This window comes from Carcharhinus amblyrhynchos, chromosome 14 (assembly GCF_965287045.1).
Source record: "Carcharhinus amblyrhynchos chromosome 14, sCarAmb.v2.hapA, whole genome shotgun sequence".
Lineage (NCBI taxonomy): Eukaryota > Metazoa > Chordata > Chondrichthyes > Carcharhiniformes > Carcharhinidae > Carcharhinus > Carcharhinus amblyrhynchos.
In genome coordinates, this window is record NC_137337.1 from 6,168,330 (window position 1) to 6,184,214 (window position 15,885).

At 47.3% G+C, this 15,885-nt stretch overlaps 1 protein-coding gene across 2 annotated transcripts in view; it reads left to right on the top strand.

Moving 5' to 3' along the window:
• Window positions 1-15,885, top strand: part of nrde2 (NRDE-2, necessary for RNA interference, domain containing) — a 78,006-nt gene that overhangs the window by 53,637 nt on the left and 8,484 nt on the right. For both annotated transcript variants that reach the window (XM_080202206.1, XM_080202205.1), the window contains exons 9-10: window positions 6,051-6,223; window positions 14,387-14,773. In XM_080202206.1, the coding sequence (XP_080058332.1) occupies window positions 6,051-6,223; window positions 14,387-14,773 (560 nt within the window). The remainder of the gene's footprint in view (window positions 1-6,050; window positions 6,224-14,386; window positions 14,774-15,885) is intronic.

A 15,885-nucleotide genomic window follows, 5' to 3' on the forward strand; every position in this document is an offset into this window, starting at 1 on the left:
TTGAACTGTGGGAGAAACATTTCTATTGTTCCTTCCACCCACCCAGGCATGTTGCTAAAAGAATCCAGAGTGTTACAGGAAAAGAAAAGGCTATTTAGACCAACAAACCTGTTTCCCCCATACAGTGAGACCATGGCTGATGTGTCCCACTCACCTTGGTTCCTCACTTAGCCTTGGGTAACAACAGTCCAAAATCACCAGGAGTGAGCATTTGTTCACTAGCCCTCTGTACACTTGGCTAAGACAGTAAGAAGTCTCACAACACCAGGTTAAAGTCCAACAGGTTTATTTGATAGTAAAAGCCACTAGCTTTCGAAGCACTGCTCCTTCATCAGATGAGTGGGATTTCAGTTCACAAACAGGGCATATAAAGATGCAAACTCAATTTACAAAATAATGGTTGGAATGTGAGTTTTTACAGGTATTCAAGTCTTAAAGGTACACACAATGTGAGTAAAGAGAGGGTTAAACACAAAGTAAATGTGGGTGGCCACCTGATTCCGTTTCTTTGTGATGTACAATGAGGAGCAGCCCTCAAATTGACATGGAACAAGCGTTTAGAAGTACCTTGGGCAACTGGTGCAAATGATGGATATGTTCCCATAGTGTAATGGGAGCTGCCCTTCAGACAACAACTACTTGCATTTATATAGCACCTTTAATTGCAACAAAACAACCAAGGTGCTCCAAAGAGGCAAGAGAATGCAAAACTAGAAATCGGAGTCAGGGAAGGAGATGGCAAAAATTTGAGCAAAGAGATGGGCTTAACCCTCTCGCCACTCACATTGTCTGTACATTTAAGACTTGATTTTTTTTTTTTTTCTCGTGCCCCTAACACTATAAATTAGTGTAGAGAGGATTCCCGATTCTCTACACTGGTAGAGAATCCCACCCTTCCACCTCCTCTAACCTAATTATAAGTGTGAGGGAAGTTTTTTTTTTAATATTTTTACTTTTCTGCTGGTAATTGATTCAGGGATGGCAGTTCAGGCTGTAAGCTGCATCTCCTGTGGGATGTATGTAGTGAGGGACTCCCACAGTGTTTCAGGTGATTTTACTTGTGGGAAGTGTGTTAGATTGCAGTTTCTGGAGGAGCGTGTAAAGGAGCTGGAAGGGGAATTAGAGGAGCTCCGTATAATTCGGGAAGTGGAGGCGGACATAGAAAGGAGTTATAAGGAGATAGTCACTCCTAGGAATAAGTCTTGGGTCACTGCCAGGAAGAGGGGCAAAAAGCAGTTGGGGGGACAATCCCCTGGGGCTGTTCCCCTCCAAAATAGGTTCTCGGTCCTGGAGGCTACAGTTGAGGAGAAATCAACTGGGGATAGCCAAAGGGAGCAGGTCTCTGGGGGTGAGCCTATTGGCAAGCCTCAGGTGGTTAGGGGTAAGAGATTGGGCCTCGTGATTGGGGACTCCACAGTTATGGGGACGGATAGGAGAGTTGGAGGTAAGGGTAGGGACTCTGGGCTGGTGTGTTGCCTACCAGGGGCTGGGGTCCAGGATGTTTCGGACAGAGTATTCAGGACTCTTAGGGGAGAGGGAGATCAACCCCAAGTTATAGTTCATGTGGGGACACATGACATAGGGAGATTAAGGGAAGGGGATATTAAGCAAAGATTTATGGAGTTGGGGTGGAAACTCAAGGCGAAGTCAGAAAGAGTAGTTATATCTGGACTCTTGCCTGTGCCACGGGATAGTTTAGAGAGGAATAGGGAGAGGGAAAGTTTGAACTCGTGGCTGAGGGGATGGTGCAGGAAGGAGGGGTTCAGGTACTTGAGCAATTGGGGCTCATTCTGGGGAAGGTGGGACCTCTATAAGAGGGATGGTCTACACCTGAACCAGAGGGGAATCAATATCCTGGGGGGTAAATTTGCAAAAGCGATGCAGGAAGGTTTAAACTGATTCGGAGGGGGGGAGGGATAGTGAGGAAAGGGGGTGAAAGTGAGGGGGGCATAGTTGGGGAATGCAGGGCACGGCATAGTGGGGGTGGGGCGGAGCAGGGTTTGAAATGCGTGTACTTTAATGCGAGGAGTATTCGCAATAAAGTGGATGAACTTGCAGCGTGGATCAGTACCTGGGACTTTGATGTTGTGGCCATTTCTGAGACATGGATAGAGCAGGGTCAGGAATGGATGTTGCAGGTTCCGGGGTACAAATGCTTTAGTCGGAGTAGAGAAGAAGGTAGAAGGGGGGGTGGGGTAGCATTGCTAGTCAAGGACTGTATCACAGTGTCGGAGAGAAAGTTTGATGAGGACTTGTCAGTTGAGGTAGTATGGGCGGAGATTAGAAATAGGAGAGGAGAGGTCACCCTGTTGGGAGTCTTTTATAGACCTCCTAAAAGTTCTAGAGAGGTTGAGGAAAGGATTGCGGAGACAATCCTGGTTAGGAGTGAAAGTAATAGGGTAATTGTTATGGGGGACTTTAACTTTACGAATATTGATTGGAGTTGCTATAGTTCTAGCTCGCTAGAGGGGTCAGTGTTTGTACAAAGCGTGCAGGAAGGTTTTTTGTCTCAGTATGTAGACAGGCCAACTAGAGGTGAGGCTATATTGGATTTGGTGCTGGGAAATGAGCCAGACCAGGTGCTAGACTTGGAAGTTGGTGTGCATTTTGGTGATAGTGACCACAATTCGGTTACGTTCACCTTAGTGATGGGAAGAGATAGGCATGAACCTCGGGTCAGCAATTTTAGCTGGGGTAAGGGCGATTATGAGGCTATCAGGAGTGAATTAGGACGCATGGATTGGATTAGGGGATTACAGGGACTGGGAACGTCTGAAATGTGGAGTTTTTTCAAGGAGCAGCTACTGCGAGTCCTTGATAGGTATGTCCCTGTCAGGCATGGTGGATTTGGTAGATCTAGGGAACCGTGGTGCACTAAAAGAGTTGAGTCGATGGTTAAAAAGAAAAAGGAGGCTTATGTTCGGATGAGATTGGAGGGCTCAGATAGTGCACTAGAAAGCTTTAGATTGGCTAGGAGGGAGTTGAAGAGTGAGTTGAGAAGGGCTAAAAGAGGACATGAGAAGACTTTGGCTGATAGGATTAAGGAGAATCCTAAGGCGTTCTATAAGTATGTCAAGAACAGAAGGTTGGTCAGGGCAAGATTAGGGCCAGTTACAGACAGCAGGGGGAAGTTGTGTGTGGAACCGGAGGAGATTGGAGAAGTATTGAACCAATATTTCTCTTCGGTGTTCACGCAGGGGGACATGAATATAGCTGAGGAGGACATTGGGTTGCAGGGGTGTAAAATAGACAGTATTACGGTTGATAAAGAGGATGTGCTGGAAATTCTTGAGGGGCTGAAAATAGATAAGTCCCCTGGTCCGGATGGGATCTACCCTAGGATTCTCTGGGAGGCTAGAGAGGTGATTGCAGAGCCTCTGGCTCAGATCTTCAGGTCGTCATTGGTCTCTGGTGTAGTCCCGGAGGATTGGAGGATAGCGAATGTTGTCCCATTGTTTAAGAAGGGGAACAGAGACTTTGCCGGGAATTATAGACCGGTGAGTCTTACTTCTGTTGTGGGCAAGGTTTTAGAAAAAATTATTAGGGATAGGATTTATAGTTATTTGGAGTGTAATGAATTGATTAGAAATAGTCAGCATGGTTTTGTAGCAGGTAGGTCGTGCCTTACTAACCTTATTGAGTTTTTTGAGAAGGTGACCAAAGAGGTGGATAGGGGTAAGGCAGTTGACGTGGTATACATGGATTTTAGTAAGGCGTTCGATAAGGTTCACCATGGTAGGCTTCTGCAGAAAATGCAGATGTATGGGATTGTGGGTAATCTAGGAAGTTGGATCAGGAATTGGCTATCAGATAGGAGACAGAGGGTGGTGGTGGATGGTAAATATTCATCATGGAGTGCAGTTACGAGTGGTGTGCCTCAGGGATCTGTTTTGGGGCCACTGTTGTTTGTAATTTTTATTAATGATCTGGATGAGGGTATAGTTGGGTGGATTAGTAAATTTGCTGATGACACCAAAGTTGGAGGTGTGGTAGATTGTGAGGAAGGGTGTCATAGTCTGCAGGGAGACTTAGATAGGTTGCAGAGCTGGGCCGAGAGGTGGCGGATGGAATTTAATGCGGAGAAGTGTGAGGTAATTCACTTTGGTAGGAGCAACAGATGTGTCGAGTATAGGGCTAACGGGAGGACTTTGAATAGTGTGGATGAACAGAGGGATCTAGGTGTGTGTGTACATAGATCCCTGAAAGTTGGGAATCAAGTAGATAAGGTTGTCAAGAAGGCGTACGGTGTCTTGGCGTTTATTGGTAGGGGGATTGAATTTAGGAGTCGCAGTGTAATGTTGCAACTGTACACTACTCTAGTGCGGCCGCACTTGGAGTACTGTGTGCAGTTCTGGTCCCCGCATTACAAGAAGGATGTGGAGGCGTTGGAGAGGGTGCAGAGGAGGTTTACTAGGATGTTGCCTGGTATGGTGGGGAGGTCCTATGAGGAGAGACTGAGGGATCTAGGGTTGTTTTCGTTGGAAAGAAGGCGGCTAAGAGGGGATCTTATTGAAACATATAAGATGATTAGAGGTTTAGATAGGGTGGATAGTGATAGCCTTTTTCCTCGGATGGAGAAAGCTAGCACGAGGGGGCATGGCTTTAAATTAAGGGGGGGTAGCTACAGGACGGATGTCAGGGGTAGGTTCTTTACCCAGCGGGTGGTGAGGGATTGGAATGCCCTGCCTGCTGCAGTTGTAAATGCGTCTAGTTTGGGGGCGTTTAAGAGATCTCTGGATAGGTTTATGGACGAAAAGGGATTGGTATAGGCTAGTGGGTCATTGTTTTTGTAACTGGTCGGCGCAACATCGTGGGCCGAAGGGCCTGTTCTGCGCTGTAATGTTCTATGTTCTATGTTCTATGTTCTATGATTACCTGTAAAGACTCACATTCCAACCATTATTTTATAAATTGAGTTTGTGTCTTTATATGTCCTGTTTGTGAACTGAAATCTCACTCAACTGACGAAGGAGCAGCACTTCAAAAGCTAGTGGCTTTTGCTACCAAATAAACCTGTTGGACTTTAACCTGGTGTTGTGAGACTTCTTACTGTGCTTACCCCAGTCCAACGCCGGCGTCTCCACATTTGGTTAAGTGCGGGATTGAACACCAGCTTCAGTTCAGTCTCTGTATCTGCATCATCCTGGTGATTGCTGCCAGCTCTCCATTGGTTTGACTCCACTGTAAAAAATCAGCATTTAGTGTTTGTCCAAACATGGCATTTAAAGACCAGGGGAAAATCCCAATGGTACACCAAGATTATCGGAGAAGACATTTCACGCTTTGCTTCTTACCTTGAAGCATTTACAAAGTTAAGCTGTGACATTACAAGTGTGACATTACGAGGAGTCTAAAAATATCCAGCAGGGTGTAGAATCTTACAGCACATGAGGAGACCATTCAGTCTATCATGCCTGTACTGGCCCTTGGCTATCCAATTAATTCCTCCCCCCAGATTTTCTTCTAAGTATTTATTCAATTTTCTTTATAAAATTACAATTAAATCTGTTTCACCTTGAGTTAACAATTAGCTGTTTTTAAAAAGTTTTCTCTTCATCTACCCTCTGGTTCTTTTCCCAGATACTACATCTCAGTCCTCTGCTTACTGACTCCTTTGCCTGTCTTTATCTAAACTACCAACGTTCTTTATGATTTTGAATGCCAGTGTGTAATTTCTTATTAGTCTGTCCTGCTCTGAGGAGAAATGGTTTCTTACATCTCTCCATGTAGCTGAAGTTCCACAACTATGGAACCTTTCCAGTAAATCCTTTCCGAGACTTTGACGTCCTTCCCAAGCTGTGGAGAACTGAAGTAAATACAATATTCCAGCTGGGACCTACCCCCTGCGCGATGAGGTTTAGCTCAGCTCCCTGGCTTTTGTATGCTGTGCCTCGGTTTAAAAGCCAAGGATGCCATCAGCCTTTTTGACCTTTCTTAACCTCCCCACTTACCACCTTTGAAGAATCCTGTGTGCAGATGTCCTCCCCTCTCCCCGCAGGTCTCACTGTTTCTGCATCCTCTTTGAGATTGTACCATTTGAATTGCAATAGGTGATGAGGAGGAGGAGGATGAAGATGGCGATGAGGTCAGTGACAAGTCGCTACCCAAGTGGCAGCTGTGGGTGCAGGTGGAGAGCACTCGTGACTCCAAGCATTGGTTGCCGTGGCGAGCCAATAAGATGAAAGGTCAGACGGAAGAGGACTGTGAAGATCCCGACAGACAGGTGAGCTGACCCACCTACACTCGCGTTGGAATACAAATCATTGGGTGAAAAGTTAGGCGTTTAATCCACTGAGCACATGCAGTTTTCCCTTTGGCGTTCTCTGCTCCTCTGTCCATGTAAATGCCTCCCACACTCTGCTGTCCAGTTCCTAACTCACACCAAGTCCCATTCACCTGTCACCGTTGTGCTTGATGACCTACACCAGTTCCCGGTCTGGTAATAGCCTTATTTAAAATGTCTCATCCTCATTTTCAAATCCTTCCAGGGCCTTGAATCCTGCCTTTCTCTGTACCCTCCTGCAGCCCACAACCCCCTGAAATGTCTGTCCTCTCCCAGTTCCGACTCTTTCACACCTCTGATTTTTAATTGCCCCACCATTGCTGGCTATGTGCTGGCCCCCTCTAAATCTCTCCACGTCTGTCTCCTCATTTAAGGTGCTCCTTAAAAATTACCTCTTTGCTCACTTGTCCTTGTGTTTCCTTGTGTGACTTGGTGTCATATTATTTTTAATTGTGCCCTTGTGAAGCAGCTTGGGATGTTTTACTGCAGTAAAAACACTCTATGTAAATGCTAGTTGTTAATCTGAGGGGAGTTGATTGATTTACCAGAGTATTCAGTTTTAACATTGCAATCCAGATGTGGAAGAATGCGTTTGTCTTTTTAATTGAATATTTGTTTTGAAGAGAAGCAGAGCAGAAGGTCTGTTTTTTTTGAAGCTGGGCTGGGTTTTAGAAGCACTGAAATGATGCAGTTCTGCACGTCTGTGCTATCAGCATGACCCTGGCTGCTGTGTGCACAAACTACAAATTCTTAGCCACGACCCCTGCCTGAGATCTGCTCTGACCAGCTCCATGGAGTATATTGTTCTCACAGGCCTGGGACAGAAGTGTTTTAGACGGAGCATTCTCTCTGCTTAAAGGCCTGATGTCACGGGAACAGGGAGGTGCATCTGCCTGGATGTTGGCCTTTGACATCTTGAACCTGAGTTTATTTCTGGCCCAGCCTGATGGATTGAGAGTCTGCTGTCCTGAGATCTGTACCGGTGTGACCTCATTTTAATGGCTCAGACTTTGTGTGACCCTGGGTGGGTGATGATTGAGCTGCTCAGCTGCTGAGGGTAGAGTTGACCATGATGGGAATTGTTCAAACTTCGGCGTTTATCTAAATCAAGCAAACACCTACTTTTGCACAAACTTCTATTTTCAACAGCACCAATCAAGCCTTAAAGATCTGTCTGCCCACCAGTAGAAGAAAACACCAGGGTTTAAACTGGTCTTTCAGCTGTCAACATTCAGTCCTGGCCTCCTCAGAAAGCCCGCCACACGCTCCATCCCTGTGTGAGGACGCACCAAGGTGGCATCCACTGTTTAGCCTTTGTGCGTTTTTGAAATGCAGTTGTGAGTCTCCCATGGAGTGGCATTCAGTGCCAGATTGTGCACTCACTCCAATTTACCGCAGTCTGGAGATCTCCTCACCCAGAGATATTGAGCCCTGTGGAACAGAGCTGCTCCAGGAGCCTTAGAATGTGGTGCGGGATTGTCGGGAAAGTGAAGCCACACCCCCTTTACACAGTAAGATCCAGTGGGGTTGAGGGGGGGATAGTTGGGGATTATGGGAAGAGGGGGTCAGCAGTATAGTTACTCAAGAGGTGAGACCCGTTGTAATACTAACTTCTGCTGGGTAATGATTCTGTTAAATAAGTTGGAACCATCCGAAGTCTCTGACCTAGCATTGGAGTTCGAGGGTTTCAGACACAGGGTAATTATCAATAGAAGTCAAAATGTCCTGGGGCATTCCCTTGCACCCCATGCAGAGGGATTTGCAAGGTTCTCCAGCCCATCTTTCAGGATGCAACCCTCCAGAGAATGACTGATCTGGGCCATTATATAATGGAGATGTGAATGTATTTTGATTTGAGAAGTTGCTGATTGTTGTACTGGAAAGTTAGTAAGGAAATGCGACCTGTTTTTTTTGTGAGCGTCACGCTCATACCCTGTTAACATATTCTCTGACCCGAATGCTGTGATGGAAAATCTGTTAATCGGTAAAGTGTAGGATACCATTCAGCCCCTCAGGCCGTTTCCACCATCCCGTTAGAACATGGTTGATTTAATCTCCATTTAACTTGCCTTTGTCGATTAATACTATTACCTAACGAAAGAACATTCTGGAATCCATAGCCTTTTGGGAGGATAAACACCCAGGGTTTATCCACTGTCTGTACGGGCTGGGCAGTTGTTATGTTTTGTGTCCCTGTATCCTCCTCCTATCAGAATTCCTGTATTAAATGCACCATATGTACAATAAATGTGAACATGCAGCTCCATCTAATGGTGTGAATACAAACCACATGACTGTATCACAGAATCCTATAGTGCAGGAGGAGGCTATTCAGCTCATCGAGTCTACACCGACCACAATCCCACCCAGGCCCGATTCGCATAAACCCATTTATTTACTCTGCTAATCTCCCGACACTAAGGGGCAGTTTAGCACAGCCAATGCACCTAACCAGCACATCTTTCGGGCTATGGGAGGAAACCGGAGCACCCGGAAGAAACCCACGCTGACATGGAGAGAATGTGCAGACTCCACATAGACAGTGACCCAAGCCGGGAATCAAACCCAGGTCCCTGGAGCTGTGAGGCAGCAGTGCTAACCACTGTGCTACCAGACCACTCTGTGCTGGTGAGGATTGAACTGGTCAGGGGTATAATAGTACAATGGCTGTGTCACTGCACCAACAATGCAACAACTATGATTTCAAATTCCCTACCAAGGCAGTTTCAGGATCCAGAAATAAGCTGATTGTTAAAAAGTTGGGTTGTCATCAGAACCATCCAGTTTACTAATGACTATTAAGGAAAGAAACCTGTTGTCCTCATCCCAACTAACCTACAGCAGAAACAGCAAGTAATAGACAGAGCTAAGTGACCCCACAGCCAACGGATCAGATCTAAGCTCTGCAGTCCTTTCACATCCTCTTGCGAATGGTGGTGGACAATTAAACAACTCACTGGAGGAGAAGGGGGCTCCACAAATATCCCCACCCTCAGTGATAGAGAAGCCCAGCACATCAATGCAAAAATAAGGTCAAAACATTTGCAGCAATCTTCAGCCAGAAGTGCCGAATGGATGATCTATCTCGGCCTCCTCCAGGGGTCCCCAGTATGTCGGATGTCAGGTTTCAGCCAATTCAATTCACTCCGCATGTTATCAAGAAACAGTTGAAGGCACTGGATACTGCAAATGCAATTGGCCTTGACAAAGACGTGCTCCAGAGCTTGCTGCTCCCCTAGCCAAGCTGTTCCAGTACAGCTACAACACTGGCATCTACCCAGCAATGTGGAAAATTGTCCAAGTACCCCCTGAACACAAACAGGACAAATCCAACACTTCACCACCCTATCAGTGTGCACTCCATCATTAGTAAAGTGACGGAAGGGATCATCAACAGTGCCATCAAGCAGCACTTACTCAGCAATAACTTGCTCACTGATGCTCAGTTTGGGTTACGTCAGCATCAGTCAGCTCTTGACCCCTAATCTGCCTTGGTCCAAACAAGGACAAAAGAATTAAACTCCAGAGGTGAAGTGACTGCCTTTGACATCAAGGCAGCATTTAACCAAATGTGGCATCAAGGAGGCCTAATGGAAATGGGGCGGGGGAAGAAGAAAGCTCTCCACTGGTTGGAGTCATACCTGCACAGAGGAAGATGATTGTTGTGGTAGAGATCAATCATCTCAGCTCCAGGACATCACTGCAGGGGTTCCTAGGCCCAACCATCTCCAGCTGTTTCATCAATGACCTTCCTTCCGTCATGAGGTCAGAAGTGGGAATGTTCACTGATGACTGCACAATGTTCAGTATCATTCGTGACTCCTCAGATACTGAAGCAGGCCATGTTCAAATGCAATAAGACCTTGCACGATATCCAGGCTTGGATTGACAAGTGGAAAGTAACATGTGAGCCACACAAGCAGACAATGGCTATCTCCGACAATAGAGAATCTAATCATCGTCCCTTGCCATTCAATGGCATTACCATTGCTGAATGCCCCACTGTCAATATCCTAGGGGTTTACCATTGGCCAGAAACGGAACTGGACTAGCCAAATAAATCCAGAGCAGGTCAAATTCTGGGAATCCTGTAGCACGTAACTCACCTCCTGACTTCCCAAAGCCTGTCCACCATCTACAAGGCACAAGTCAGGAGTGTGATGGAATTATCTCCCCTTGCCTGGATGGCTGCGGCTCCAACAACACTCAAGAAGCTGGAAACCATCCAGGACAAAGCAGCTTGCTTGATTGCTATCCCTGCCACAAACATTCAATCCCCCCATCACCGACAAACAGTGACAGCAGGGCTAACCATCTGCAAGATACACTGTAGGGATTCACCATGGATCCTTATGCTTCCAAACCTATGACCGCTACCATCTAGAAGGAGAGGAGTAGCAGATAGCTGGAACACTACCACCTGGAAGTTCCCCTCCATGTCATTCACCACCCTCATTTGGAAATCTATCACCGTTCCTTCACTGTCACTGGGTCAAAATCCTGGAACTCCCTCCCTAACAGCACTGTGGGTGTACCTACATCTCAGGGACTGCAGCGGTACAAGAAGACAGCTCACCGCCACCGCCACCACCACCACCACCTCGTGGGCAACTAGGAATGAGCAATACATTCTAGTCTATCCGCATCCCATAATTGAAATTTAAAAAACTTGAGTGTCAAGTTGTTATGACTACCTTCAGTGGCCTGGTAGATCACTCAAATATACTAAACCGAAATAAAAGACTCTCCACTACCATCACCACCTTGGGATGATTAGATTTGTGCTGTGCACTCTACCCTTTCCAATGATACCCGCAGGCTGAGAATTTTGCTGTTGACACCTTTATTTATCAGCAGAAAACTTTCATGCAATCTGTTCACATATTTTCTCCCGTAGTTACACAACCACCTAAACTTCAATCCACAACGTGTTGAGACGAGAAATAGAAAGTGAGAGGGCGATGTGTGTTGCTGACTTGTCATTGGAAATCAGCAAACTTTACACCTTCCACCAACTCAGGACACCCCAAAGTATGTCACAGCCAATGAAAGAGGTGTCGTTGTCGTAGTGTAGGACACCTGGCAGTGAAACTGTGCACAGCCACTCCCTCAACAGCAATGCAATATTAACCAGATGCTAGTTGAGGATTACATATCAGCTGGGAGGGAGTTGTGTCAGTGAACCTCAGCGTCTACCGGGGAGGGCAGACCAAGAAGACAGCACCTCTGACAGTTCAGCACTGCCTTAGGAGAGTCAGCCTGCATTATATGCTCAAGTCTCTGGAGTGGGACTTGAACCCACAAATAGAGGTGAGAGTTCTACTCACTGAACTGTAGCCGAGGCTTCTTGTTGGGAAGTGTGATCATCATCACACAGAGGCAGCAGAGTTATTGAGCAGTGCGGTATCCCATTGTACAACAGAGGAATGGTTTTACAGAATATAAATTGGAAAAGTTGGAAGTATGGACCAAGTTATCCAGGATATTGAAAAGATGTAAAGATTCAAGTAACTGTAGCACTGAAACGCATCCCAAAGGAGAATGATAAGAATGTTTCCAGCCATAACTATGAGGGTCAATTGGAGAGGTTGGGACTGTTTTCCCTGGAGAAAAGAAGGCGGAGAGGAGACGTAGGTTTTCAATATCCTGAGGGGTGCGGACAGGATGAATAGTGAGAAACCATTCCCATGAGAGAGAGAGTCAAGAGGTAGAGGACACAGATTCAGAGTAATTGGCCAAAGGAGTAGTAGTGATGTGAGGAATTTCTTTTTCACCCAGAGGTTGGGTGGAATCGGGGATGAACTTCCTGAGGGGGTGGTGGAGACAGGTTTGATCCAGGTATTCAAACAGGAAGTGGATTGTTGTCTGAAAAGATTGAATGTGCAAGGTTACAGGGATAAGGCAGGGGAGCGGGATTAGGTAGAAGCTCTTTCATAAGAACATAAGAACATAAGAAATAGGAGCAGGAGTAGGCCATCTAGCCCTTCGAGCCTGCCCTGCCATTCAATAAGATCATGGCTGATCTGTTGTGGCTCAGTTCCACTTTCCCGCCCTCTCCCCATAACCCTTAATCCCCTCTCCTATCAAGAACCCATCAACCCGCTTCTTAAAAATATTTAGCGAGGCAGCCTCCACCACTTCAACGGGCAGAGAATTCCAGAGATTCACCACCCTTTGAGTGAAGAAGTTCCTCCTCAACTCCGTTCTAAACTGCCTCCCCTTTATCTTGAGGCTGTGCCCCCTAGTCCTACTGTCTTTTTTGAGCGGGAAGAGTCTCTCCACCTCTATCCTATCCATCCCATTCATCATCTTATACGTCTCAATGAGATCTCCCCTCATTCTTCTAAACTCTAACGAGTACAAGCCTAATTTATTCAGCCTCTCCTCATAGCTCAATCCCCTCAACTCCGGTATCAGCCTAGTAAACCTCCTCTGCACTCCCTCCAGGGCCAAAATATCCTTGCGCAGGTGCGGCGCCCAAAACTGCACACAGTACTCCAGCTGCGGCCTCACCAATGCCCTATACAGCTGCAGCAAGACCTCCCTACTTTTATATTCAATCCCCCTCGCTATGAAGGCCAGCATCCCATTCGCCTTCCTGACCACCTGCTGCACCTGCAAGCTGGGTTTTTGCGACTCATGCACAAGGACCCCGAGGTCCCTCTGCACCGTCGCCTGCTGCAGTTTTTCGCCACGTAAGTAATAATCCTTCCTACCATTATTCCTACCAAAGTGGACCACCTCACACTTGCCAACATTAAATTCCATTTGCCATTTCCTGGCCCATTCGCCCAGCCTATCTAGATCCTTCTGCAGACTCTCCACACCCTCCGCCCAATTTGCCTTTCCCCCAATCTTGGTGTCATCAGCAAATTTCGACACCCTGCACTCGGTTCCCTCCTCCAGATCATCTATATAAATGGTAAATAGCTGAGGCCCCAGCACCGACCCCTGGGGCACCCCACTAGTCACCAACCGCCAATCCGAATAGCACCCATTGACCCCCACTCTCTGCCTCCTATTTGACAACCAATCCTCTATCCACGCTAACACCCTACCCCCAACTCCATGTCCCCTGACCTTCTGCAATAACCTCTTGTGAGGTACCTTGTCAAACGCCTTCTGAAAATCCAGAAAGACCACATCCACCGGCTCTCCTCTATCCACTGCCCTAGACACATCCTCATAGAACTCCAGTAAATTTGTCAGACACGACTTCCCTTTAATGAAACCGTGTTGCGTCCGCCCTATCAAGCAATTCCCTTCAAGATGCCTCGCAATTTCCTCCTTAATGACGGATTCTAACATTTTACCTACCACAGACGTTAAACTAACCGGCCTATAATTCCCCGCCTTTTGCCTGGCACCCTTCTTAAACAACGGCGTAACATTAGCCGTTTTCCAATCTTCCGGCACTTCCCCGGAATCCAGCGACGTTTGGAAAATAACCACCAAGGCATCCACTATAACCTCCGCCATTTCTTTCAGAACCCTCGGATGCATTCCATCCAGTCCTGGGGACTTGTCCACAATCAGCCCCTCCAGTCTGTCGAGCACCACCTCTCTAGTAACAGTAATGTCATTAAGACCCTCCATTCCTACCACCTTTCCATCGCTAACACCCGGCAAATTATTCACGTCCTCCTCCGTGAAGACAGAAACAAAAAAGTTATTCAAGACCTTAGCCATATCCCCATCCCCTACCACTAGCTCCCCTTTCTCATCCTCTAAAGGACCAACGTTCACCCTAGCCAGCCTCTTCCTTTTTATATATTTATAAAAACTCTTGCTATCCTTTTTTATATTAAGTGCTAGCCCAGCTTCATAGTTTCTCCTACCCTCCTTTATCAACTTTATCCTTTCAGAGAACCAGTGCAGACTCGATGGGCTGAATGGCCTCCTCCTGCACTGTAAAGATTCTGTAAAGTATCTTAGACAATAAATGAGCTTTTAACACCATAATTAGCAGAGCAGCAGCTTATCTCACACTTCATAATATTAATGTTGTGTTTGTTTTAAACGTGTTTTCATTTGAAAAGCGCCCATCAGGTTTTAATAATGCTGTAAATATTTTCTCATTTTTTTTCGAACAAATGAAAACAGGTGCTGTTTGATGACATTGGTTCCTCAATGTTCAAACTCTCCAGCCCACGGTTGAAGTTCCAGCTCATGTCCTCCTTTTTCCAGTTTCTGGGAATTCCTGCAGGGTGCGGCCTCCCTCCCTCCTGCCTGAACATGGCCCTGGATGAGCCCGGCATCTTTGGGAGTGGCTTGAGTGATGGGAGACCCTTATCTTGGTCCGACTCTCCGGCCTCGGGGGTCAGCACTGTCGGGTCCATGGCTGCAGCACCCAATCAGCGGAGGATAACTGGCCACTGCAAAGAAGGAGAAGCTTTCATCCAGACAGCGTTTCAGCAGGCCATGCCCCTGTTTACCGGGGAGGAACGCTCCGAGCTTGCACTGAGCTGGCTGCAGTATGAAAAATCAAAGGTAAGAGCACCTAACAATCTGGAGATTACACAGAAAAGGCCATTCATCCCATCTTGTTCATACTGGCATTTATGTCCCAATCATCATCTTCCCCTCCTCCGTCTAGCTCTGCCAACATATCCCTCTGTTCTCCTTCCCCTCCCGCATAACCTTATCGAGCCTCATTTTAAATACATCCCCACCAATAAATAAACTTTAAATCATTCACTCCACTGCTAGTGAGTTCCACATTCTTACCACTCCCTGGCTAAAGAAGTTTCTCACAAATTCCCTGCTTGACCCCTGAGTGGCTGTCATATATTGATGCCTCTAGCTGTGCTCTTCCCCACAGATCAGAACAAGCTTTCTTTAATGTATTAAAACCTTTCATCATTTTAAAGGGTAGATTGAAGAAGGCCGGGGACCCCATTTCCCCCATCAGGTTTGGCGTGATGTACCTTTTCCCCTTCTCTGAAGTTGTTGGCTCTGCTTTTCCATTGGCAGCACACCCCCTCCCAGTTACTTGTCCAAGTGGCCATTGTATACGTATCACAGACAGAGTAGTTGACTATTCCACCTGGAAGGCAGCATCTCTAGGTTCTGGCCTTTGATATCTACATCCACGCACTTCCAATAGGTTTCCCTGAACGAGGATGAAAATCCAGCTTGGAAATTTTCCTTTCTTATCCAGCCTCCACTCTGCAGCGGGGGTGGGAGGGGGATCCCCACTCTGCAGCGGGGGTGGGAGGGGGATCCCCACTCTGCAGCGGGGGTGGGAGGGGGATCCCCACTCTGCAGCGGGGGTGGGAGGGGGATCCCCACTCTGCAGCGGGGGTGGGAGGGGGATCCCCACTCTGCAGCGGGGGTGGGAGGGGGATCCCCACTCTGCAGCGGGGGTGGGAGGGGGATCCCCACTCTGCAGCGGGGGTGGGAGGGGGATCCCCACTCTGCAGCGGGGGTGGGAGGGGATCCCCACTCTGCAGCGGGGGTGGGAGGGGGATCCCCACTCTGCAGCGGGGGTGGGAGGGGGATCCCCACTCTGCAGCGGGGGTGGGAGGGGGATCCCCTCTCTGCAGCGGGGGTGGGAGGGAGGAGCTGTGTGTCTGGTTGTAGCAACCTGAACCCCTCATGAT